Source organism: Bactrocera tryoni, unplaced genomic scaffold, assembly GCF_016617805.1.
Source record: "Bactrocera tryoni isolate S06 unplaced genomic scaffold, CSIRO_BtryS06_freeze2 scaffold_25, whole genome shotgun sequence".
NCBI classification, from domain to species: domain Eukaryota; kingdom Metazoa; phylum Arthropoda; class Insecta; order Diptera; family Tephritidae; genus Bactrocera; species Bactrocera tryoni.
This window is the reverse complement of record NW_024395977.1, coordinates 20,233,222-20,261,190: the sequence shown is the minus strand read 5'-3', so window position 1 is coordinate 20,261,190 and position 27,969 is coordinate 20,233,222. Positions and strand designations below refer to the sequence as shown.

Below are 27,969 nucleotides of genomic sequence, written 5' to 3'. Positions count from 1 at the left end.
GATATATTTCATTCTCCTCAAATTGTTTAGTTTTATAGATTATCAGCAAAAATGGTTGGAGTTTTTGGTAAAAGTGTAACTAGTATGTATAACCATTTACTTAGAAATATTTTAGCTCCAAGCAAGAAAGTGACGACAAATACCTTTCGATATACAAGTTTCTATAACAAATGTGAGTTCTTGTAAAATAAAGCTTATTATATCCTGATAGTACTGTTTAAGCGTGATTGAATAATAATAGGTTGTATCATTTCCACAAAAGCTGCAATTTGCAATTAATGCTGGGAATCAAATCAAAAATTCTAACCAAAGCATGGTAGGACTGTAAGACATTTTTTAAGTAGAATCAAGTTTTCCAGCAATCCACGTTATGTAATTGAACAATTTTTTGAATCACCTGATTCCGGAGTTAAAGTCGGTATGTTGCTTGGAGTTCAAAATAACACACTCCGAATTCCGAGTTCAAATAGGTATGTACGGATAGAGGCAGTTCTTTAGCGGTCAGCTTTAAAAAGCTCGCGTAAAAGAATAGCGTGGGTATGTATGGATAGAGGATGACCTCCATATCAATAAAATTTCTGCCTATAGTTGCCGCTGACTTATGGTTATTGAGATATTTGCATTTAATGTTCAAAAATTAAACGGCACGATTCCGATTACTTTGGCGGAGGGGTAAAAAAAACCGAATTTCCGTATAAATGGGGTATGTGCGGATAGGGGAGCTTCTCCAGAGAAGAAATATCCAAAAATAATATAAAAATAACTTTTATTTTTTAAAATATTCACGATTAAAAGTTCAAAAATTTGCACTGATAACACATGGTATTTCTCTATGTTTTACTAAATTTTTTCACGTTTTTCCCTCTATATATTTAAATATACACTCTAAACATTGAAATAAGTTCACATTTCACTTTTATTTTGGTATATTTTACCTAAATTTATTACTTTAAAAATCACTTAGCACACTCATCGTTGAAAAGGTTAGATTTTTTACAATTATGAGGAAAACAAGCCTTGCCACGGGTTGGGTTTACTTTAGTATCTCATTTTCATTGCTTATTCCTCTTAAATGCATGCACGATTTTTTTTAAATTTATATAGCACGGATAGCCAATGAATTAAACTTTGGTTCAAATGTAAATTTATTGTTAAATGTTAATTGGTTTTTTAGATATAAGCAAGCAAAAAACGCACATTTTCACATTTGCTCAAACAATGGCTCTCTTCTTTTGAAGTTTTTGTTGCACTGCTTGCAAAAAATTTAACCAATTTAACACACATACATTCTTTGAAATATATTTAATTGAATTAATGATAAATTATGAATTTTAAGTTGCAATTTTATGTACAATTTAATAAATAAAACAGCTTTAAATTACGTGTTATACTGTTCCTTTAAATGTAAGCAAAATTACTGAATTTGAACTGTCAAACGACGAAGAAAATAAGCACAAAAGGAAGACAGTAATAACCCAAGGAATCAAAATGGTAGGTCTTATATACATTTGGGTTACTTTACATAGGACTCGTTTCGGATCGAAGGTTGAAAGTATTAACAAAATACGTCCATATAACGAAAATTTGGAATAAAAAATCGCGCGATTTGTATAAATGGTTGGTTGGGTTATCTTGGTATTACCGATACATATACAATTTTTAATTTTCAGTGTTTTTATTATTTAAATAAAGTGGATTTCCACTTTAATTCATTGAAATAATAAAAATAATAAACGCGTATGCGTAAAAATAGATACATTTTATAATAATTAGTGAAAATTGTATGGAAAAACTGCGATTTTACACCATTTTCAGGAGGCTGCCCCCCGTGGTCCTAGGGGGGGAAGGGTGCAATTATTCAAAAGCTCCATTCATTACCTTTCAAATGAGGGGGGTAGCAAGCCCCCAGCCCCCTCCCCCTTTGCGCAAAACCTCTTCAAAATGAGATACTAAACTAAACATTCCCCCTTGCCACATCTTAAACAGCAAATATGTAAAATTTTAAACCATTTTTCTTTGTTTGCTTTTTCGCGTGATTCTTTTTTCGGCACGATTCCGATTACTTTGGCGAAGGGGTTAATAACCGAATTTCCGTATAAATGGGGTATGTGCGGATAGGGGAGCTTCTCCAGAGAAGAAATATCCAAAAATATTATAAAAATAACTTATTTTTTAAAATATTCACGATTAAAAGTTCAAAAATTTGCTCTAATAACACATGGTATTTCTCTATGTTTCACTAAACTTTTTCACGTTTTTCACTCCGTATATTTAAATATAGACTCTAAACATTGCAATAAGTTCACATTTCACTTTTATTTTGCTATATTTTACCTAAATTTATTAATTTAAAGATCACTTAGCACACTCATCGTTGAAAAGGTTAGATTGTTTACAATTATGAGGAAAACAAGGCCTGCCACATCTTAAACAGTAAATATGTAGGATTTTTAACAATTTTTCTTTGTTTTTCGCGTGATTCTTTTTTTTTATATTAACTATAAAAAAAATACTCTCTACATATGTATATGTGTTATATGCGATTTATGTGACTGAAGTACTTTCGCGTAGTATTCCTTTCTGCGTTGGCGGCCTTAGGTCGCGCTTTAAAAAAATAACCCTGGTCGAGCGAATACCCGGGGTGACTGAAGTACTTTCGCGTAGTACTCCTTTCTGCGTTAAAATAAAAAATATATTGAGTTTCGTTATGAAGTGGTTATATTTTTTGGTTATCTTGCACTAACCAAACGTTATAAACAAGTTAAATTTTGGTTATTATATCTGTCAGCGCTTTCCATTTATTCTTGATAATACGTTGTTTTGTACATATAATAGGTGACAATATATATAATATTATTATATAATATTACTATATAATATTACTTATTTCTTTATTAAATTAAATAAAGAACATATCCACATGAATGGATAGAGGAATTTTTGGGAAAAAAGGCATTTCAGCGAATTTCCATATTATCACATGGCAGCGCTCCATTTCGTCGTAATTTTTAGCACACATGATGTTCACTACGAGTGTAAAATGTAATTTTTAAAATAAAGATTTCTTCGGTAAAAAGACTTAAAAGTGTAAAATGTGGATTTATTTATAAGTTTATAGTTTAATTTAATTAATTTGAATTGAAAAATTTGAGTAAAGTGTGTTTAATGTGGTAAAATAGCATGTTGAAATGTTTGGAATTTGGGAATTTTTGAACTTTAAGGTCGAAATATCTCGTAAACTAAGCGTTTGCGGTACCTATACCCCTGTATATTTTTTAATCAGGAGGACTTCCTCTTTCCAACGGTACCTTCAAATCGCGGCGCCAAAGAAATCGGAATTGTGCCCGCTGTACAATCCAGAATTAGGGGTGCTGGTGTTTCCTGTTCCAGGTCGCAGAACCGGCAGTTAGCGCAGAAGACTATGCCCATGTTGGACAAGTGCTTCCTGAGCTTGCAGTGGCCTGTGTAGATCGCGACGAGGAGGCGGAATTTGTCACAGGGGAGTTTAATTAGTTCTTTGAACCTGGAGAGGCTGTAGCCCCCTAGAAGCAGCTTGGCATGGCGCATACCTGCTGCCAATGCCGTTCTCTCTCCATTCTCTCCTCCGTACGGAGCAGCTCCTTAAGAGTGTAGGATCCCACCGCTATGCATGGTTCTGGTCCCATCATCTTGGACGCTGCCGCAGAGCGGGCCAGTTCTTCGGCCCTCTCATTTCCTTCTCTTCCTTTATGCCATGGCACCCAGATGAGGAGCACCCGGTTGCACAAAGATAGGCGGTTTAACCTTTCTATGCATTCCTCTTCTAAAAGCGATTTGGTCTCATATGCTGAGATCGCTTTTAGTGCCGCTTGACTACCGCTGAGAATGGCGATGCGCTGGTTGCGATAGTTGCGGCGGAGGTTGACCTCTATGCAAAAACTTCAGCCTGAAAGATACTTGGGAAGCATCCCATTGGTATGGACAGCTTAGTATGCGGTCCCGCAATACCTGCCCCAAGACCTTCGGGTGTTTTTGAGTCGTCAGTGTACCACTGGATGGTACTGTCTTCCAGCAGCATTTCCAGCATGGAATCACTCCACTCCCTCTTGCCGCCCAGAGTAACTCTGAAGTTCTTTTTAAAATTTATCCTCTTCGTGGTGCCGTCCTTTGGGAGGAGGGCCAGCGGTGTGCTTTCCGCTAGTGCCTCCATCTGTCGAGAGGACATTAGCTTCCCTCTTCCGCAGCCCTCTGCTGACATTAGCAGCATGGTATGTTTTGTTACTTGTTTTATCACCTGTTGCAGCGGTGTAAGCTCCAGTATGACTTCCAGTGCCACCGTGAGGCATGTGCGCATTGTCCCCGAAGCACAGACACAGGCACGCCTTTGCAGGTTTGATAGTCTCCGGACCACCGAAGACTGCGCTGCCTTGGCGGGCCAGGCAACCGCTCCATAGGTGACAATAGGCCTTACAATCATAGTGTACAGCCATCTAATGATACTTGGCTTGCATCCTCAGGATCTGCCGGCCAGGCGTCTGCATATCATAAGTGCTTTAGTTGCTTTGGACAGCGTTAAGTCCAAATGCCTACTCCACCGTAAGGATGAGTCTAAAGTGAGGCCAAGGAATTTGACCTCCTTCGACATCTCCACCTCCATGCCTCCAATTGTTACGGACCTCAAACCCGGAAGAGATCTACGCTTAGTGAAAGGGATCCCGGTAGTTTTTGTTGGGTTGATGTTTAACCCTATCGTGTTGCACCATCCCTTCGAGAGTCAAATCTACCTCGCGCCATTATGAGAATGTCGTCCACGTACCCTTGACAGCGGATTCCATTACTGGTGAGCAACTCAAGAAGCTCATCTACTACCAAGCTCCATAACAGAGGGAATAGTCCTGCGGGCAGCCCCTTGTGGTGCCAAGACGGATCTTGCTTTCCCCCACCGTTGTTTCCGCTACCCTTTGGCGCAGTAGGGCTTTTATCCATCTGCATACCGGAGCTGTTACGTTCCTTCTCTCAAGTGCCTTGTTCACGCTAGTGTGAAATGCGTTATCAAAAGCACCCTCAATGTCTAGGAAGGCGCAACCTCGCCATTATCCAGCGAATCTTGCAACTCAGACGTGAGTAGGTACAGAGCAGTGATAGTGGATCTACCCACTCTGTACGCGTGCTGTCTGGCATGTAGGGGTGCGATCTTCAACGCTTCCGATCTGATGTGGTTATCTATTGCTTTCTCCATCCACTTTAGCATGAAGGATGCGAGACTTATAGGCCGGAATGATTTGGCTAACGAGTAGTCTCTCCTCCCTACTTAGGGGATGAAAATTACTTTTGCGATTTTCCATGGCTCTGGGATATACGACATCGCCAGGCTGTCTCTCATCAGCCCTAGCAGGTGTGGCAGGAGAATAACCATATCCTTGCTGCAAAAGGGCTGGGAAGATGCCATCCACTCCCGGTGACTTATAGTTCGAAAAGGAGGCCAGTGCCCAACTGACTGAATCTTCAGTGAACAGATTCTTTGCAGTCAGCCAGTCCAAGCGATCCGGACTACGTGTGACCGATGCTGGAGTTAGGTCAACCTGAATCGTCTCCGGAAAGTGCGCTTGTAGGAGTGTTTCTGCTCTCTCCTCCGCGCTAGTCGTATAGGTCCCGTCCTGTCTTTTTATGGATAATACCGTGTCCGTATTACCTCTCGACAACGCCTTGTTAAGCCGAGCTCCCTCTGGGGTCGAGAAGACGCTGTCACAGAATTTCCTAAAACTATTTGTCCTCGCAAGCCTAATGTCCTTGTTGTAGATTGTTAGGTGCTGCTGGTATTCTTCCCAGTTACCTGTGCGCTTGGCTTTATTGAACAGCCTTCACACCCTATGCCTAAGAACCGAGAGCGTGTTAGACCACCTGACTTCTCATCCAGGCAGTCGACCAGCTCCATACCTCCCTTAAAGTATATACCATTAAAGGAGCCGGTGTATCCATCGCCCATGAATAGGGCGTTTACCAGGCAGTCTGGAAGAGTCGTCTGCTCTTCAGACCCCAGGGCCTCCGCCGGGTAGTTGCGGGGCACCACCGCAATCCGGATGCTTCTCATGACCTCCTTATATTTACGGTTTAAGCAGTTACGGTTTGAAGCAGTTAATTTATTTACTCGTTAGGAATAAAATAAATATATAATTTTTAGTCAGCCAATGAGATTGGTTCTGACTGATCCTTTATTTGTATAATATTTCACCGTATACACATGTACTTCAATATTGAATATATTACACTTAAACTGTACAAGTGGTAACTTGTTACTCGGCAGTCGATAATGATAAAGTGACCTCAAAGCCATTGTTCCAGTTGCTTATATAGGCTATGCTTATCGCTGCTCATACTATTGAGATGCTGGTTGTTTACTAGTAAATAACTATTTGGGTTGTTATTATTTGTTGTACTGATAGTGCGCTTCTATGGTTCTAAGATAAAGTTGTTTTATGATTTTTCTTTAATGTTTACTGAAACATAAGGTTGTGGTTAAAGTATTAACTCTCCCCTCTCTTGTGAAAAATAGATCTCCTGATCTATACTTGAGTCTTGAGTAGATGAGTCATTCCTACACGTTCTATGGTAGCGTTGTAGTTTCTCAGATATACAGTTTTTTGATAAATTATAAGTATATAGTTTGAATATTACAAATATACTTAATCCTAGGACTACAAGTACTTCTATAGTTATGAACATATTCTTGATTGGGTGTTCTTCAAATGGTATTGTACAATTGTCATTAGGTTCTTGTTTACAAATATATTTACTTAAATTATTTTTACATTTAGATGTTAATATTATTTTATCTTCACATTTACTTACGATTTTATTCATATCCAAAATGCCTTGACGATAGGATAATGGAGTTACTTTGTATGTTGTGCATTTCTTTTCAATGACTGGATATTTATAAATTACAATGAAAGTGTCGTCTAATCTACCTACATGCGTGTCTGCATATTCGAGTATGTCAATAACCGGTATACTAGTTTGTTCCTTTTCTGATATCCTTTCAATCTCGTCCGTATTTATTGCTGCTGAATAAAAATTTCCGCTCTTCGCGAAATTAATTGTCGTAGTTAAGTCAAATAACTCCTTGTATAATTCTTGCAATATAACTTTTTGTTTAATCGTCCCAATATTAAAGGTTTTCGTCATTACTTCTGAGGTTGTCCCTGTGTACGATCTTCCCCTCCGTTACATAAACTGTTTGTCCTGTTTTATATTCCTTTTGTGTTCGTTTTTTATTGTGGTATGGTAGCATATACTCCTTATTTTCGATCAGTTCTTTTATTCCTTCAGTCTTGCTCCTTTCAAAAAATAATTCGATAGTTTTCCTTTTTGTGACGAAATGTATTGTCCTATTGTATTCCTTGATTGCGTTGAATAGTTCTTCTGTCGCGGTTGATTTATTTTGTTTAATGCGAATTCTAGTAATTTCCAGAATGGTTGAAAGCAGCCGTTCAACTTAGCGTTCGATTTTGAATGGTTTGCTGCGGTCATTGAATGTTCAATATGTAGCCGTTGAAATAGAGCTTTTGCTGCTATGCTATTAAATATAGTCTCGTTATCTGTCATTAGTTTATTACAAAATGGGAATATTTGTATGAGTAAATATCCTTTAATATATTTAATTTTTGCTCCGTATTCTTCTATAAAATTTTCCCATCGTTTTAATTTTGAATTTGGGGTGTCCTCTAATATTGAAAAATTAGGGATTGATGATCGGTGTAAATAGTAGTATTTCTAGTGAGACCATACAGATAATTCCCAAGTTTCTTGAGTGCCCAAACGATTGCTAACATTTGTTTTTCGTTTTTTGAGTAATTTTGTTCAGTTCGCGTAAATGTACTTGAAATGAATGCTATAGGTTTCTTGCCTTGTGACAATACAGCTCCAATCGCATGATTGCTTGAGTATGTAGTCAAATCAAATCCTTTTCCAAAATCTGGTTGGAATAATTCTATTTGTTCTTTTAGTTTATTTTTTAGTGTTTCAACTGCTTTAAGTGCTTCGTCATCTAATTTTACATGTACTGAGCTACTTTTATTCTTTGAAATATTACCATTCTCTCCTCGTAGGTAGAGTGTTAATGGTTTCGTTATGGATGCAAATCCTTTTATAAATTTTCTATAATATGAGGTCATTCCCAAGAAAGATCTTAAGTCTTTCAAATTTGTAGGGGTTTTGTACCTATCTATAGCTTCTATTTTTCCTGGATCTACTGTAATTCTACCGTTTTTATACTCTCGCAACAAAGTTGCTAAGGAGAGTATTATAGTTTTGTTCACATAACGGTTGTTTGTAAGTCCTAAAACTAAAAGAAGCAGATATCGGGTTATATATACCAAAGTGATCAGGGTGACGAGTAGAGTTGAAATCCGGATGTCTGTCTGTCCGTCCGTCCGTGCAAGCTGTAACTTGAGTAAAAATTGAGATATCATGATGAAACTTGGTACACGTATTTCTTGGCTTCATAAGAAGTTAAGTTCGAAGATGGGCAAAATCGGCCCACTGCCACGCCAACAAAATGGCGGAAACCGAAAACCTATAAAGTGTCATAACTAAGCTATAAATAAAGATATTAAAGTAAAATTTGGCACAAAGGATCGCATTAGGGAGGGGCATATCTGGACGTAATTTTTTTGGAAAAGTGGGCGTGGCCCCGCCCATTACTAAGTTTTTTGTACATATCTCGGAAACTACTATAGCTATGTCAACCAAACTCTACAGAGTCGTTTTCTTCAGGCATTTCCATATACAGTTCAAAAATGGAAGAAATCGGATAATAACCACGCCCACCTCCTATACATAGGTTATGTTGAAAATCACTAAAAGTGCGATAACCGACTAAGAAAAAACGTCAGAAACACTAAATTTTACAGAAGAAATGGCAGAAGGAAACTGCATCCAGGCCTTATTTAAAAATTGAAAGTGGGCGTGGCCTCGCCCACTTATGGACCAAAAACCATATCTCAGGAACTACTATACCGATTTCAACGAAATTCGGTATACGGGTTACCCACTCGAAGTGTTACCTATTCAAACGACTATAATTTTTTAGTTTGATAATATTTTTATTGATTCCAATGACAAAAATGTATGAAAATAATCAAAAATTTAGAATCCTCTCACTTTAGCTCGATATGGCCACCTTTTGCCTTGACTATGGCCCTCAAACGGTCAAAAAACGAGTTGCATGCTGCACGAATGTGAGCTTGTGGTATTTTGGCCCATTCACGTACAATCGCTTTCTTGAGCGCATCCATACTGGTGTATTTTTTAGTCCGCACCTTGCTCTCTAAAATGGACTATATGGAAAAGTCCATCGGATTTGCGTCTGGTGAATTCGAAAGCCATTGTGTCGACGAAATGAAGCGTGGAACATGATTTTTTAACCACTCTTGGTTAATTCTCGCTTTATGTAACGGCGCCGAGTCTTGTTGGAACGTCCATTCTTTCCGGCCGAAGTGTTTACGTGCCCACGGCTCTAAAGCACCTTTCAAAATATTTTCACGATAATAAGTCGCATTTACTTTGACACCAGGCTCGATGAAAACGACTGGAGAGCGCCCATCAGCGGTCACGGCAGCCCATACCATCACTTGCGATGGGAAATTACTTCGGGTGGCCATTCGTAGGCTTAAATTCTCGTACGTGCGTTCGGTCAAGTAAACACGGTCATTTTGAGAATTTATGTATTGCTCAATAGGGAAATTCTTCTCATCAGAAAACACAATGTTCGGAAATTCGCCACGTTCGTGCAAGTGTAACAACTCCTTCGCTCTTTCGAGTCTAACTTTTTTTTGCTGCGGTGTAAGATTGTGTCCTTTTTGGAACTTGTAAGGCTTGACCTTTAGCTCATTTTTCAACAGTCGTTGCATTGAACTTTGCGAAATTTTCAGCTCTTTAGCCATTTGATTGCCACTTCGACGTGGATTTCGTTCAAGTCGAGCCTTCACTTTTCGAATCATCTCAGGTGATGTTGCTGTTTTCTTATGACCACCTCCATGGCGTTTTGCGATGCTGCCAGTATCATTGTAACGATTTATAGTGCGATACACAAACATTTTGTTCACTTCGAGATGTTTTAGCTGACGAACAATTGCTGCTTGTGATTTTCCAGCCAAATATAAAGCAATCACACTATTACGTTTAAATTCCATCACGTATAACTTTTTTTTCACAAGACACAGACTAAAATGTTTTTGTACGCTTGTAAACAATGGAATGATTTGTTATTGGTGTAAATTTAAGCGCGCTGTCATTAATAGTGTGGTAGTTATAGCAGTTTGAATTTGGTAACACTTCGAGTGGGTAACCCTGTATAATATTTTCTTAACACCCTGATGACATGTACGAAATATAGGTGAGATCGTTTCACAACCACGCCTTCTTCCAATATAACGCTTCTTTGAATTCCATCTGATGCCTTCTCTGTATACATTAGGAACCAATGATGATAGCGGAATAAAACTTTACACAAATTCGGTATTTGAAAAATATGTAAATGACGGATAGTGATTATCACTTTATCATGCGAGAGTATAAAATGTTCGGTGACACCCGAACTTAGCCCTTCCTTACTTGTTAATTATACTTATCTCCTAAAAATTCTGTCTGTCTTTGAAAAATTTTTGACTTTTCATCCGAGATTTTCATATTGGCTGCGTGTAAAATGTGTATTATATTGGTGATATTTCATATGTTGTTCAGGGTTAGCTGAATATATTAGGACATCATCTATATACACGTATGCGCATACTTCTATGAATGGCCTAAGGATGTCGTCAACGCATCTTTGAAAGGTCGACGGTGCGTTTTTCAGTCCAAATGGTAGTCGTAGAAATTCATATTTGGCATTATTTATTGAAAATGCTGTTTTCCCCTGTCTTCTTTTTTTATTTTAATTTGATGAAATCCTGATTCCAAATCTAACGTCGTGAAGTACATACCTTGCTTCTTCTAAGTTTTGGAGCATCATGGTGATGTCCGGAATGAGATATCTATCAGCGATTGTTTGCGCATTTAACTTCTGGAAGTTAATAACCATGCGTCTTTTCGGGTTGCCCTGCTCGTCATTCCCTTTTTTAGAAACTGTCCATATGGGTGAATTGTACGGGCTTTTGCTTGGCTGTATTATTTCATTATCTAATAATTTTTTTATTTCATTTTCTACAAATGCTCTATGCGCTTGGGGGTATGGATACTGTCTGACCCAAATAGGATTACTTGTTTCTGTTCTGATTTCTGTCTCTACTGTAGTTACGTAGGGTAATGTTTTACTCTGCTCATTTCTTTTCATTAATTCATTTATTTCTTTTTTATACATTTATTCTCCTATCATATAATTTATTCTTGTTAATTTATTCTTTTTCACAATTAATACATTTCTTTCTGTATCTATCATTGCTTTCATTTGCTTTAAACTTTTAATTCCTATCAAGAAAACGAAATCTTGTAAGGTATCGAGTTCTAAAAATTCCATACTGAATCCTATTATATTCAATTTATTTTTATCTTTAATTAATGATTTACCGTGTAAAGTAGCGGCTTGTTTTATACTTTCTACTTCTATCCTTTTTGCGTGAGGGAATTTTGGATTTACATAATTTTCTTCTGCACCACTATCAATTAAAATATACACTGAGTTACCTTCTTCTGTGGTCCTTACAAGCGTTGGTAACCCATGCCTTAGAATAAAAAATATTCTTCCTGTTCATATTCTGTATTTGATTGTTGATCGTGTGTAATTTGGTTGATCCGCTGATTCTTCGGTTGTATATTAGCATGACTTGTATTATCTTGTTCTCGTTTGTATCCCAATGGTCCTGCTACTTTCTAAAATGGATTTTGATAATTCTGTCGAGGCTGCGGGTTTCGTGGTGGTTGTTGCTGATTCTTGTTGTAACCTTGTCTCGTTGGTCTACGGAATATGGTGGAAGAATCGATATCCATTGGTTCAACTGGGGGTTGTTGTTGACAACAATAATTATTCTGATGTTGATTGCTGAAATTATGATTCTGATGATGGTTGCATCGTGGAATGTACTCGAGGTTCTGATGGCGTGAATCATGTTGCATTGTACGGGCGATACTGTAGGCATCTGCTAATGTTGTGCAGGCTCGAATGTTCTGATTGCTTTAGCTTGGATTTCTTGTGTCAACCCTTGGACTATTCGTTCTTCCTTGTGTGTCATCTCAATCTTGGATAGCACTACATTCAATGCTTGGTTCAGATTGTCATAATATACATGCAGTGGTAGTTCTTTTTGTTGTATTTTCGTCATATCTTCCTCCAGAACGTATATTGGTCGTTTGTCGGCATAGGAATCGTCTAACCTATCGATGATGTCTTGGAAATTTCTCTTTACGTTGTGGTTGATCAGGATCTGTGCTGCTTTGCCAGTAATTTTTCCTCTGATCATTATTAATGCTTGGGCATATATATTATGTCCTTCGAATTGTCGTATGTCTTCCATTAATGTGGTTGCTACTTTACTCCAATTCCTGTATTCGTTGTAATCACCATTAAATTATGTTATTGATTTAAATATATTCAGATCCACTTCTTCTGGTCTTGTGTAAGAACAAATTTGTTCTGTTCGTTGTGGAATGGTTGCACTTCTTCCTAATTGTAGTTCGGATAACTGTCGTTGCAGATCGGCGACTGCGTTGGTTAATGCAATTAAATTTGCTTGTTCAGTCATCTTACTGATTTATTTGTGATTTATGTTACTAAAGATCGGTCTCCAGTTGTATTCTTGGAGCGCTGCTTGATATGGTATTCTTTCTATGAAAGCGTGTTGTTTGCCAAGGATGGTATATTGATCCTTTCAATATGTTGTCGTATTAGGATTTTTATATGAATCCCTTTTGATTGACGTTGTGCGGGATGATGCACTGGTAAACTTCTTGGATGGTTTAAATGAATCCTTTTTTTGTTTCCAGGGACTAGGTTCTTCCCTTTCAGGCAGGCTGACTAAGGATATTATTGATGATCACGTTGGGCGCCACTTAATTTATTTACTCGTTAGGAATAAAATAAATATATAATTTTAAGTCAGCCAATGAGATTGGTTCTAACTGATCCTTTATTTGTATAATATTTCACCGTATACACATGTATTTCAATAATGAATATATTACACTTAAACTGTACTAGTGTTACAAGTGGTAATTTGTTACTCGGCAGTCTATAATGAAAAAGTGACCTCGAGGCTATTGTTCCAGTTGCTTATATAGGCTATGCTTATCGCTGCTCATACTATTGAGATGCTGGTTGTTTACTAGTAAATAACTATTTGGGTTGTTATTATTTGTTGTACTGATGGTGTGCTTCTATTGTTATACCCTGAACAGGGTATATTAAGTTTGTAACGAAGTTTGTAACACCCAGAAGGAATCGTCGGAGCCCCTATAAAGTATATATATAAATGATCAGTATGTTGAGCTGAGTCGATTTAGCCATGTCCGTCTGTCTGTCTGTATATATACGAACTAGTCCCTTAGTTTTTAAGATATCGTTTTGAAATTTTGCAAACCTCATTTTCTCTTCAAGAAGCTGCTCATTTGTCGGAACGGCCGATATCGGACCGCTATAACATATAGCTGCCATACAAATTGAACGATCGGTATCAAATGCTTGTATGGAAAACTTTCACATTTGACAAGATATATTCACGAAATTTGGAATATATTATTTTCTAAGGCAACAATGTAATCTCCGAAGAAATTGTTCAGATCGGTTAACTATAGCATATAGCTGCCATACAAACTGAACGATCGGAATCAAGCTCTTGTATGGACAACTTTCACATTTGACAAGATTTATTAACGAAATTTGGAATATATTATTTTCTACGGCAACAATGTAATCTCCGAAGAAATTGTTCAGATCGTTTAACTATAGCATATAGCTGCCATACAAACTGAACGATCGGAATCAAGTTCTTGTATGGACAACTTTCACATTTGACAAGATTTATTAACGAAATTTGGTATATGTTATTTTCTAAGGCAACAATGTAATCTCCGAAGAAATTGATCAGATCGATTAACTATAGCCTATAGCTGTCATACAAACTGAACGATCGGAATCAAGTTCTTATATGGACAACTTTCACATTTGACAAGATATATTAACGAAATTTAGTATATATTATTTTCTAAACAACAATGTAATCTCCGAAGAAATTCATCAGATCGGTTAACTATAGCATATAGCTTCCATACAAACTGAACACATAGTTACTAACAGAAATGCACCTGTGAAGGGTATTTAGCTTCGGTGCAACCGAATTTAACGTTTTTTCTTGTTCTAAGATAAAATTGTTTTGATGATTTTTCTTTAATGTTTACTGAAACATAAGGTTGTGGTTAAAGGGTTAGGTATTAACTCGCGCGTGCTCCTCAAAGAGCGCACGTTCTTCCGGCGACAGAGCGTCCAGGAAGCTGAACTTTCATCTAGCCCCTGGTTCGATCTTGCTTGCGGTATTCGTGCTGCTGCAGCTATTCGCTGTTGTTGATGATGTTTTGGTTGTCGTTGTTGTTGTTTTTGTTTGTGGTTTGTTGTTGCTCATCTGGTTTTTACGACCATTCAGCTCACATTGTGGGCCTACTGGTCTATTATTTTGAAGGGGAATCGCAAAGGTCCGCCGCGCCAGAGCCCCTTGACGCCGTAAGGCCACCGTTACTTCCCAAGGCGACCCGGTGTTGTTCGAATACAGCCGAATTTACCTCCTGGCTGCAAATCAGGCTGCATGGGCACGGGAGTCACATAACACCCTGGATTAAGAGGTGGTAGCTCTTGGTCGCTGCACACATGCAGCTTCTGCCAACCCCCAGGAGAGATGCTATGCAGCACCACCCATGACGGTTGGAAGATGCCCTACTGTGTTGCAGTTTAAGCCCCTGCACCGCGACAAGGTGCCTACCATTCGCAAGGGCATAAAGTACCGGAGCAATTTTGAAAATAACGTTAAATAATAGGAACAACTAGCCATTTGGCTAATGACCCCACTGTATGTGTAAGGAAAGTTTTTCACAACTCAATTATAGCTTATAATGTATATAAAATGTTGGAAAGTATTTTTTATTATAGTTAATATAGAAAAAGGAATCACGCGAAAATACAAACAAAGGAAAATCGTTGAAAATCCTACATATTTGGTGTTTAAGATGTAGCAACGCTCGTTTTCCTCATAATTGTAAACAATCTAACTTTTTCAACGATGAGTGTGCTAAGTGATTTTTAAATTAATGAATATAACAAAATAAAAGTGAAACGTGAACTTATTTCTATGTTTATAGTGCATAATTAAATGTATATATTGGGAGGTTTTTTCGATTCAAATATTTCGAATTTGCTTTTCTCAGTATAAAAAATGTTTTCCCCTAAGTTTTCAGCCTGATTTGTATACTTTTTTGCAAATTCCAAGTATATCTGTTGATGCGCCTTTGATGTATAGGGCATTTGGCAAGTACTCGTCCATGCAAACCGCTTTTGTGCAATGTTCTCCTGATTGTACTGGCACTTACTGGTTTACCCGAGAGCGGAGACTATACCTTTTGATATTTGAACAGCGTTTGAAGCTGGATTTTTTTTTACTTCTCGTACTTTTTATCGTGCTTCATTTTCAGAAAGGCGTTTTGGTCGGCCCAGTCGTGACAAATTTTCAACAGTCTGATGTTTACCCTGTTTATCAATATTTTTTTTTTATTGTGCAATAGTGTCTTCCAACTATTTCTCTGATTTCGCGCAAAGATTTACCTTTTTTATTCAAATGTAATTGTTAACACCAGTGCCTAATTTCTTTTTACCAACCCTAGTGAGTATATAACAAACTATTGCCAGTAAGCTGTTAATAACTTTCACTCAACTGGCAATAGTTTCGTTAAAAACTCCCGCTAGATTTCACTCAATGGCTTAGCAAGCGATTCTGCTAGTCACTTTTTTTCACTTTTTCTGAAGACCTGAGAGAAGCAAGACGACGTCCACCGGCCATGATCACCATCATCACCATTATCAAGGTAATATATGTATGTATAATCAGTTATTTTCCAATAAAGAACCAAACGTTTTTTATATATTATATTAAACACCAAACTTGGTGTTTTTACTTTAATTAACATATTTTCCTGTTTGTTTCCTATTTTCAACCGTCGACGCATCGTCCTCCTCGAGTGACTCGTCGATCGTTCGAGAATAATCATTGGTCCTTCGAGCCGGATGATGATGATAAATAAAAGATATGATCCTCGTTATTGCAAGAAAACAGTTAAGCATTCCTAATAGCAATTCCCACAACAACCGGGTCTACGCACCAGAATCGACCCGGATTTTATCCGGCCATTTCGAATATCTAACCCCGTTTACATCGGCATTGCTTTTCTACTAACGGAATTGTGCCATTATATAAGATTAATGGAATTATGAATCAATATGACTAAAAATATATTGTGAAGAGTGTAATGTTCTATATGCTAAATGAGAAATACCCTTGAGTTGGGTCTTCCAACAGTACAATGACCCAAAGCACATTGCTAAATATGATGTCAAGGTCAGCCGTAAAGCAAGCGTTCGCATTGCGAGACAAACTGACAATTGCCCTGTGTTCTCGCATTCATTCTAATACGCCTCAGTAAATTAGACTTCACGTTCACTTAGTATGTTGCATATGCATAAGCATATCCAAGTGGATACGTATTGTTAATGGCAATTGGGTACACCAGAAATAGGGCGCAAAGGAATTCTATAACACAAATTAGAATATTTTATGTGCCAAGTACGGGGCTGAGATCAAACACAGAAACAAATGACAGACAAGCACACACTCGTTTGAAGTTTTTGGATTTCACGTGGACACAAGGAGCTACGTACGCAAGTAGATACTACTTATAGTAAAGCCTAGTTGTACAAGCACTTTGGATGACTGGGTATTGTTTAGAAACACCAGTTGAGGTCCACATATTTCTATGCATTACATATGTATGTATATAAATGTACAGGTATATATATTTCATTGCTTGTCCACATCACAAATCAGACACCAAGCCACACACACACACATGCACTTGCACAGGATTACAAAGCAGCGCAATTTTATTTATTTAATTTGCAACTCGTAGCGTTTGTGTGTGTATGTGTATATTACATTTTAGTAGCAGCCTGTATTTGCTGCTGACCGCGCTGCAATTCGTAGTCGCTAATGAATCCATTGTTTGCACAAATACAAACAACTCCGACAAGCGTATAAAGTGACTAAATCAGCGCTACTTGAATGTTGGTGAGGCGACGACAATAAACGGAAACAATTATTCAAAGCAAATGCAAATTTGAAAATGGCCAAAGCCGTAATAGCTGAAGCTGACCACGGCAACGGCGACGGCGAAGGCCACAACAAGCGAAATTGATAAATCAGTAACAACGGGGAAAATGCTGCGCAAGTTATTAGCAAGATAGCACCAATGATTATTCTCGAACGATCGACGAGTCACTCGAGGAGGACGATGCGTCGACGGTTGAAAATAGCAAACAAAAAGGAAAATATGTTAATTAAAGTAAAACACCAAGTTTTGTGTTTAATATAATATATAAAAAAACGTTTGGTTCTTTATTGGAAAATAAGTGATTATACATACATATATTACCTTGATAATGGTGATGATGGCCGGTGGACGTCGTCTTGTTTCTCTCAGGTCTTCAGAAAAAGTGAAAAAAGTGACTAGCAGAATCGCTTGCTAAGCCATTGAGTGAAATCTAGCGGGAGTTTTTAACGAAACTATTGCCAGTTAATTGAAAGTTATTAACAGCTAACTAGCAATAGTTTGTTATATACTCACTAGGGTTGGTAAAAAGAAATTAGGCACTGACCAAAACAGTAAGTTTGTCACGATGTTTGTAACACCCAGAAAGAAGCGTCGGAGACCCTATGAAGTATATATATAAATGATCAGTATGTTGAGCTGAGTCGATTGAACCATGTCCGTCTGTCTGTCTGTCCGTCCGTCCGTCTGTATATATACGAACTAGTCCCTCAGTTTTTAAGATATCCTTTTGAAATTTTGCAAATGTCATTTTCTCTTCAAGAAGCTGCTCGTTTGTCGGAACGGCCGATATCGGACCACTATAACATATGGCTGCCATATAAACTGAACAATCGGAATCAAGTTCTTGTATGAAAAACTTTCACATTTGACAATGTATCTTCACCAAATTGGTATAGATTATTTTCTAAGGCAACAATGTAATCTCCGAAGAAATTGTTCAGATCGGTAAACTATAGCATATAGCTACCATACAAACTAAACGATCGGAATCAAGTTCTTGTATGGAAAACTTTCACATTTGACAATGTATCTTCACCAAATTTGGTATAGATTATCTTCTAAGGCAACAATGTAATCTCTGAAGAAATTGGTCAGATCGGTTAACTATAGCATATAGCTACCATACTAACTGAACGATCGGAATCAAGTCCTTGTATGGAAAACTTTCACATTTGACAATGTATCTTCACCAAATTTGGTATAGATTATTTTCTGTAATCTCCGAAAAAATTGTTCAGATCGGATTACTATAGCATATAGCTTCCATACAAACTGAACACATAGTTACTGAAAGAAATTCACCTGAGAGGGGTATATTAGCTTTGGTGCAACCGAAGTTAACGTTTTTTCTTGTTTTTGTTATTTTAGCGACGTAACCTCAAAAACTGTTTACTTTTTTTGACGCGAAAAAAACGAGAGTATTTTTAGTTTAAGTGAATTATATTTGGCTGTGTTTAGTTTTTGTTTATTATTAATACTAAGTTAAACTCTTATAATATAAGCCTTGAATTATATAATAAAACTTTTTATTTTTGTATTAAAAACTACGTTGGAATAAACACTTCAATATTGATAGAATTGCTGTTTACTTACATATTTATGACGCTCACAGTGTATTAAACATTGTTTGCTTAGTTGTGACAAATAAGCTTAAATGTGAGTTATTAATTATTGTTGCATAAATAATTTAATTAGCTAATTAATTTTATATGTGTTTAAATGAGTTCAGCCTGCCCCCACTGGCGCACAGCTCAATTCCCCATCTGATGACACCACATTAATACATTACCACTCAACATAACTCACCACACTTCTACGTCAATCAACCCACTCAACAAAAAGGATGGTCAAAAGGGAAAGGGGACACATTCGTTTTTTATATTTCGCACATCAACATCCATTTTGGTCTTTCTTTTTCGACACTGTGCCGCACTTGCTTCGATCGACATCGTTCCACCCGCGCCGACTTTCAGCGATCCAACAAAGTTCGACGCGATAAACTGATTAAACTATTGTTCTGTAAACAACAGATCATTTTAAATAAATTGTGCATTTTAAAGACTCTCGCGAGTGTGAGTGCAAATTGAAACTTCAAGATACAGTGATTTGTATTCCCCAATACATTGGGTCATTGGGTTTTTAACTTTTTTTCGAAATCGTAAAGAATGCCTTGCGAAAAAGATTTGGCAGAAGAAGAGAAAAGGGACAAATTATTGCATATCATGAAGAGGGTTTGTCAAATCGAGACATTTCAAGATTAAATAGGTCTAAAGATTTTGAAAGAAAAAATGGGACGCTTCCAAAAGTGAACGAACGTAGCATTAAACGGTGCGACTCAAATAAACCTGGTTTTGTAGCGCACTCACCTTTGATGTTCGTGAACTTCAAAAAAGGAAAAAAGGCATTTAATTTACCCTTTTCTATTAATACTTTTTCGAAATATAACGCACTTACACGTTTCTCGTTTGTAAAGAAACACATTCCCATCCACCAATTCATAGTCTGTTCTGTGTGACCAGTGGCGGATTTGCAGTCCTAGCCGCTCTAGGCCCCAGGCCATGTGCCGCCCCTTCTCAGCACCCATCATTATAGACTAAAGACAAAATTCATGAATTTACTTTATTCCCACTTTTAATTGATTCAGAAAATTGTTTAACTAAAAGCTAGCAGATAAAGCTAGTTATATTTTCCGAGATTTCAGGGATGATTGGACATTTAAATAAAACATTTAAAACTGGTTTTAGGTTTTGTTTTTAATAAAATAAATGTTTTACTCGTTTTTTTTTTGTTACAAAACTCGTCTGCACTTAAGCGCAGCAAAACCATTAATCAAATCTTCGCAATCCAATTTGCTTAAAAAATAAGCTTCTATGTTAAGCAAAGCAAGATCGTTTAACTTCTGCTCGGTCATTGTTGTGCGTAAATAGTTTTTCACTCTCCGCAAATAAGAAAACGATCTTTCTCCAGTACAGTTACTGGCAGGTATACACAGACACATACGAAGAGCAATATCCACGTTTGGGGAAATGGTTTGAAGACCTTCGGTTCGTAACCATTTCAACAAACTGACTGCAATCTTTCGCTCCTCATCCATCATCCCGACGTCTTTTCAGTTCTTCTGACAATGTATCAATTACTACTAAAAAAGTATTTATTATAAAATTTTCACGGCCAATTTTTTGTTGCATCTCTTCACCTGTATTTGTCTTGCCAGGAAGCAGATTACGCTTTCGATTGCGTCGAAAATCTTTTTCGCATTCTTGTACGAAGGATAGTTTTTTCGCTTTTTTTTCGAAATCATCGAAATTCTCGATTGTTTCGCCAACAAAATGTATTAAAGCCTCGTACAGTTATATGACAATGGTAATGTCAATTTCCACACTCTGTAGTTTTTTACTTGTGGCGTTAATGCGATCTAGTAAACATCCCCAAAAAACGGCCATGAAGGCCGTTTCAAAACGTTCCAGTTGCAAACGAATACCTCTTGCTTCGCATATAACGGTTCTCTGCTGTTGTGTGTCATTTTCGATGGTGACTAGCGTTTTATGGATTTCATTCCAGGATTCGCGTAAACTTTTGCATGCGTCTGCACGAGCTGACCAACGAGTCGTTGATAGACTTTTGACGGTGAAATGGGTTTGAAGGAGTTCCTAACGCTGAGTTGTTGCTGCAAAGAAATTGTTTAACTCTTGGAGTAGAGAAAAGAACAAACAAGCCTCTTGGCTGCTTTCAGCTGCACATTCACCTACTAAATTCAGGGAGTGTGCTGAACAGGGAACATAGTCGGCAAGGGGTGAAATTTCCTTTATTTTAGCTTGCAGGCCGTTATAATTGCCTGACATGTTAGTCATGTTGCGTTGTCATATAGTTGCCCGTGGCAGTTTGAAATGTAAACTCCCAATTCAGTTAAAGTTGAAGTAACAGCATCTGTCATTTGTTGTGATTTGTGGCCTGTGTTTGGAATAAACTTGAGAAACCGTTCTACAGGTGATCCATTAGGCAGGACAAATCTGATTACATATGTGAGCTGGTCTACGTGAGATATATCCGGAGTCGAGTCAATGATCAGGGAAAAATATTTTGCTGTCCATATTTCCATTTCAATTGTTTCCAAAACTTTGTTTTCCATAAGTCGAATGAACTCTTCGCATGTTGTTGAAGAAATATAACTCATAAAAACTGAGCCTGGATTTCCATAACGTGTAATGTGTTTAGCTAAGAACGGATCGAACTCGGCGATAAGCTCTAAGGACATTAAATAATTTCCATTGTGGATTGATCCAAATTTTTCGTCGTGTCCTCTGAAAGGCAAACCACGTGATGCAAGTGCTTTTACGCATGCAACTACTCTTTTCAGAATGTTTTTCCAGTAATCTATTTCTTTAGATGATATTAATTTTTCCAGTCATTGGAACCTTATTTTTTGTCGAACTGACTCTCCCCGCCATTAAAAAGCAAACAAGGACCACAAAAAATACATCCAGTACTTTTGGAATAAATTAGCCACTTTCGCGGAACTTTTTCACCATTTAGAAGCTGACGTTCGAATAAATGTCTCGACAACTGTCGCGCTTTATCTTTGTAAATTCGCTCACTCTTGGGAAAAATCATTTTGAATGTTTTGATTGGCTCCGTTCTTACAAATGTGATCACGCGTGAACTCGTCGATTGTCCATTTAGCTGGATCGTCGTTGATTTCATAGAGCTCCTGGCCCGGAGGATTGGGCTGCACTCCTGGTACGAGTGGAATATCTTCGGCTTGTTCTTTCGATATACTTGTCACATTGATCAAAGTATTTTCACTTGAAGACACTTTAGACACTGCAGGAATTATCAGTTGACGGAACGCCACTACTACTTAGAACGTCGAGTGTTGGGTCAATAATAGGATCTTGAATATCTGTAGACGGTTTTCCAAAGAAATCGTCTAATTTCCGCGTTTTTTTAATCGTATCCTTTTGTTTATCATTTTTTTCTTTAGCTCGCTTGCGATACTCTGCCCCACTTAACCTTACCCTTTTCTTTCCGTCCATATTTAACTATGTAACACAGGTTTTACGTGTGCGTGAGATAATTACAAATATTAATTAATCTTGTTGTTATCAGTGATTTTTTTTGGCAGGATTTGCCGCCCTTAATATCTGGCCGCCTTAGGCCCGGGCCTACTGGGCCTTAGGGCAAACTGTGTGTGACCGAAATACGGAACAGTACATCTGTTAGGTCCTGGTGTCATTTTCCGACGTATTTCAGACTGCGCGCCGCACGTGAGTGGAGTATGTCGTACTTTGTCTACACCTGTACTTCAGAGAGCTACAATGAGTAATATATTGTATGTTTCTTCATGCTGACACGGACATGACATTTGACGGACTCTGTCATATTTACTAGTGCATATGTACATGGGCATGTATATAGAAATAGAATAAAAAGAGTGCTAAATCGAAAAAAAAATTATTCGTTTAAAAAATGTACATTTTGTTTATTAAAAAACATCAAAATGGTTTTGTTAAAAACGACTAAAAGAGTATCAGGAGTCAATTACTAGATTTGTCAGATTTTACACCCAAAATGGCATAAGAGGGCTTTGTCGGTGGAGTCTGTGTCAAAATTGTACTATGCGCGTGGCAACACACATAAACGTGGGCCCACATTTAGGTGATATCAAATATCTCTGGACTTACTATACAAATTTCAAACAAATTCGATAGAGTACATTTCCTATGTCAGAGTACGAAAATAGGCGAAATTGGACAACAACCACACGTACTAAATATGACTCAATTTAAATTCCATCTGATTCTTTCACTTTCCAGTATACAAATAAAGTAACAATGCTTATATGGAGATATACTTTTGCCTTAAAAGTATTCCATCTCGAGTCTAAAAAATGTCAAAATCGGAAGGTGACTTTGCAACCCTCCAGAGAACGAATATGTGAACTGTGCTAATGGCTAACTTTTAACTAAAAATATCGGTCAATGTCTGAGATATATAAATGAAATTTGGATAGAATCCCTTCCTGATAATAGTATGTTCGTATGCCAAAACATGGGTGGAATCAGGCCAATAATTCCCTTAGCCCCATATATTAGGTTGTCAAAAAAGTCTTGCGGTATTTTCGCTAGTTGACGCTGAAAGCGCGTAGTTCTAGTTTTATTCGTCGCATCGGGTCGTGCTATACTTTTTTGGAAAGCTCATTTCACGCGCTAACACGTGTTTGATGGATTGTCGTTTCTTTTAAGTCGTTCGTGAGTTATAGCGTCGCAAACATGGAGCAAAATAAAGAGAAAATACGGCATATTTTACAGTACTACTGCGATAAAGGCAAAAATGCATCTCAAGCCGCCAATAAAATTTGTGCAGTTTGTGGACCCGATACAGTTTCCATTTCCACTGCACAACGATGGTTTCAACGTTTTCGTTCTGGTGTAGAGGTGGTCGAAGATGCGCCACGCTCCGGAAGGCCTGTCGTCGAAAATTGCGATAAAATCGCTGAATTGGTCGAAAGAGACCGGCATAGTAGCAGCCGTAGCATCGGTCAAGAGCTGGGCATGAGTCATCAAAAATTCATTTCAATTCAATAATTAAAAATTCAATAAAAAAAAAAAATTAAATGAAAATACCGCAAGACTTTTTTGACAAACCATTATGTACTTAATAGAAATATTTTCAAACGTCCGGCTGCCTTTATACTGCATATCGGCTAATATGCGAGTTATCTTAATAAAATCGAGCGATCGTGTTTTTCTAGTAATGGTACGTCTTGAATAGAAATAGGTTGAATGAACCTTAATGAATCCAAGAGAACGTATTTTTTTTTGTTAAAAATATGTAGTAATGCCAAAAATAAATAAAATCGGGTCAATATTACTCCTTCCTACCATATAACTTATATAAGATTTTCAAATCGGGTTGGCTAAAATCCCGACATTCTGTACTCCTTCGCTAAGCATTCGACCTGCGACCAAAAGTACAGAGGCACAAAAAATCTTTCAAAGAAGCTTGTGCCAAAAACATCCATGCAGTCCTGCTTGAACTGGAAATGGTTCCTAGGAATGCCAAGAGTACTTTCCCACAATTCGTGGACGAACTTCAACAATACATACTACTGTGATCAAATTGAAAGGTGCTATACACCAACCAACAGATTTTCCAGTCATCATAGCACTTGGAAAAATCTTCGGAAGTGATGGCCATCAGAGCCTTCTTCGATTCAGCTTTTATATTCTCAATTGAGTTAAAACGGTCTCCTCGGAGTGGTCATGTGAATTTGCTGAACAGCCAGAAGTTACAGGAAGGTAAATCTGGCGAATGCGGTGGTTGCGGCACGATATTAGTTGAAAATGTGGCGAAATGATCACGAATACTCAATGCAGTATGAGATGGTGCATTGTCACACATATTTGTTCAATAAATTCAGACTTAGTAAAAATCGAAGAATTCACTTTTAGAGCCTAACAAAACGACGCGTATCTCAAATACTAAAGAATATTAGATGTCATTAACATTACTACCAGCTTACAGAAAAAAAATTTACCGATTCGAAATCTCGTGAATCGAGCTCGCGTGTAAATTATTCAGCCCTGTCTTGCAATCCATTATATGTATATACTGTATACTGTTTTTTATTTGTTATCATTTGAAATTGTTCGAATTGTAGAACAATTCCAAACTTAAGTTTAAATTGGCATTCTGATATTCACATTCACTCGGAAGGTTAAACTTTGAATTTTCTCGGAATTTGTGTATGCCCAGTTTATGCCAACGGAGAAATTAATCGAAAAAATTTAAGTTTTTATTGAATTATGACCAAACAAAAATATGCGCTTATGATTCAGCTGTTACAGCAAAACCCAAAAGTGGCTCAGGATTTTACAGAGGTTCCTAAGAAAGAAGCTGCAGCATTTTGGAAAAATATAGCCTATGAACTCTGTTGGGAGTGTTTTGGTCCGCCTTTCAAAGACATTTCTAGCTGGAAAAAGGTAGCATGCTATTTTTGTAGTTTTTATTGTTTTAGAAGCAGTTAATTTAAAGCTAGCTTGTATACTTTATTTTTTACAATCTTTGGTTAGATTGGAAGGCCTATACAAAAGGAAACAGCACCATTTCAGTGCATTGGAGAAAGCTGTGATAACACTAATTGCACATTGCGAGCACAAATGGAATAAATGCCGACGTATCGATGCCATCAGTGACCTGCAGTTCAGCACTGCCGAGACGTACTTCTAGGCGACCCGATACATCTACAGCCGATTTAGTTAAATATTACTTTTACATACTTCAACTAAAAAACGTAAAACCGAAGACAATCGACGATGTAGATAATTTTTATATATATTATAGTTTAACTATGAGTTTTTTGTGGATTCTTAAACAGTACATTGTTCCGTCCACATCGAGAGGGTTGCTCGTGTTCCCCAATGATTTTCGATGAATTTTTAGATCATCTTCCTTGAATAAAGATAAATACAAATCTACCCGAAGCCATTTTTGGTTCGTAAATTCAGTTTGAATTTAATCGATATTAGTTTTTTTTTTATCAAAATATAAATATTTTCCTCTTCCCAGCTAATTTCGTAATGTTAAATTTCAAAATTAAGTACTGCAATACTTTTTATTTAGTTACAGCAAATTATTCGCATTCGAAGCGAACATACGGGTTCGTATCTTTGCTCCAGAGGATTGGGTGATAGGACTGTTTACTAATTAAGGTGGATTTTTGATTCCCTCTATTGTTTATAATATGAATGTTTGAGGCTATTAAGTTTTTCCACGCTACGTTTAGTTTACAAATATAAACAATATCCATTTAAGATAATAAAATATAACAATATCCATTAAAGATAATATTTTTTTTATTGAATATTTCTAATTAATAACATAAACTTTATTTGTCTTTGTAGTATCTGCGGAAGATATATGGCGTGGAGTTACATCTGTAAGCAATGCCGGCAAGAAGAGAGGAAGAGGGAAAGGATCTGGTAAAAGAGTGGCAAAAGATCTAAACAGAGGGCAGACAATAGGGGTCGGAAGCAGAAATTTCGTGTGGCCTGGATTGAATGCACCAATCGTTCGTGGGAAAACTTTAATTCAACAAGAGCGTTTATCTGAGGTTAACAATATGGATCGAAATATAAACAAAATTCGAGACCTAATGGGCACTTATCGAATCGCAAAAGTGAACTCAATTGATCGTGGATGGTCTGGAGCGAAAATGCCAGGCCGAAGCATAGGACCTCCGGATGCTATAAACGAAGAAATGTTCGAAAATTTTGACACAAGGGTGCTTGAAAATAAAATTGTATTTATAATGAAAGGAAATATGGGAAGAAAGCGGCGTTACTCTGTTCTTTCAATAACAGGAAACAAAAAAGGTTTAGCTGGCTTTGCAGTGGCAAAAGCTCCTGAGGTTCGTACTGCTTTGAGGAAATCTAAAAATCGAGCTGCTCAGAAAGTAATAAAAATTGAATTGTGTGATAATCATACAGTATTTCATGATTTTTCTTGTGCATTTGGCAAAACTAGAATTTTTGTTCAAAGAAAACCGGAAGGATATGGCCTTGTTTGTCACCGTGCGATCGAAACTATTTGTAAAGTGATTGGGATTCGAAATTTACATGCAAAAATAGAGGGATCCACAAATTTGCAACACATTGTCAAAGCATTGTTTTTGGGATTGCTGCAGCAAAAAACTCATGAAGAAATATCAAGAAGAACAAACTTACATGTAATAGAGTTTCGCAATGAAACTGGACTACATCCGCATATTATTTCAAAGCCAGAATCTTGTAAAGCAAGTAAAGGTCCTTTGTTAAAAGAGGTTGCAGATTATACTCAATATGTTTTGGACGATAAAATTAGTTTGAAAAAAAGGAAGTTTGCTCCTTTTTATATAGATAGTAAAGGCTACAACTTATTTTTAAAAAGAAAAGAACAAGTTCGTAACCAACAAAAGGTTCGCGTCAATATGAATGCATTTGATAATGATCTACCAAGCGTTTGACGGAATTACTAACTAATGTTATTATCGGTCTTTATATTAATGGTGATTCTTGTAAACAAGCTTTATTTTAATATTATTTGCAAAAAGAGCAATTTCTGATAAACGAATTTCGATTACAATAAAAATGGAAATATCTTTCATGCAACACTGTTTAATATAATTTTTTTGAGTATAGAACCGTAGATAGAACAGCAGTAAATCTAACAGAATTCTTTATTTCTTATCTTCTTTATCTTGGTCGAAACATCACGTTTTCTGCACCCCTTTCAAGTTGTAGTCGTAATCGTCGTTTCCTTCCTAAATTTGTATTCTTGATGTATATCGTAGTACCAAAGAAATTTTATCGAAATTTTGATATAAAGTTAAGAAAATACGACATTGCTCAATTTTGTAATTTTTTTAAGTTATACTTAACTTTTTCGTGATATGAAACATGCTAATGAGTATACGTGTATTTAAACAATATACTACAAGTCTATTTATTTTTTAATGAAAATTCAAACATACGTATGCCCTTTTTTTATTGTCTTAACATTACATCTTTGGTAATACATAGAGCATTTGTATACATATTTGATAACAATATATACATTCATAAGGTGTTTGTAACGTTGAAGTAATAAGTAACC

The 27,969-nt window shown here is 37.0% G+C and overlaps 1 protein-coding gene across 3 annotated transcripts; it reads left to right on the top strand.

The window, feature by feature from the left end:
* Positions 1-3: 3 nt before the first annotated feature.
* On the top strand, positions 4-27,485 carry LOC120780476 (28S ribosomal protein S5, mitochondrial). Of its 3 annotated transcripts, XM_040112754.1 has the most exons (3): positions 4-172; positions 26,241-26,791; positions 26,863-26,955. In XM_040112754.1, the coding sequence occupies exons 1-3, from the start codon at positions 52-54 to the stop codon at positions 26,929-26,931; spliced, it is 741 nt and encodes a 246-aa protein (XP_039968688.1). In that variant the 5' UTR covers positions 4-51; the 3' UTR covers positions 26,932-26,955. The 3 variants fall into 3 exon arrangements, with proteins under 3 accessions (XP_039968688.1, XP_039968686.1, XP_039968687.1); XM_040112752.1 differs by having other exon boundaries at positions 5-172; positions 26,241-27,485; XM_040112753.1 differs by having other exon boundaries at positions 24-82; positions 26,241-27,485.
* The last annotated feature ends 484 nt before the right edge of the window (positions 27,486-27,969 follow it).

Bases quoted from the DNA above. Each gene is read 5' to 3' on its own strand.
- LOC120780476 (XM_040112752.1), top strand. From the start codon at position 52: ATGGTTGGAGTTTTTGGTAAAAGTGTAACTAGTATGTATAACCATTTA. The intron at 173-26,240 runs GTGAGTTCTTGT...TTGTCTTTGTAG, and splicing joins TACAAGTTTCTATAACAAAT to TATCTGCGGAAGATATATGG.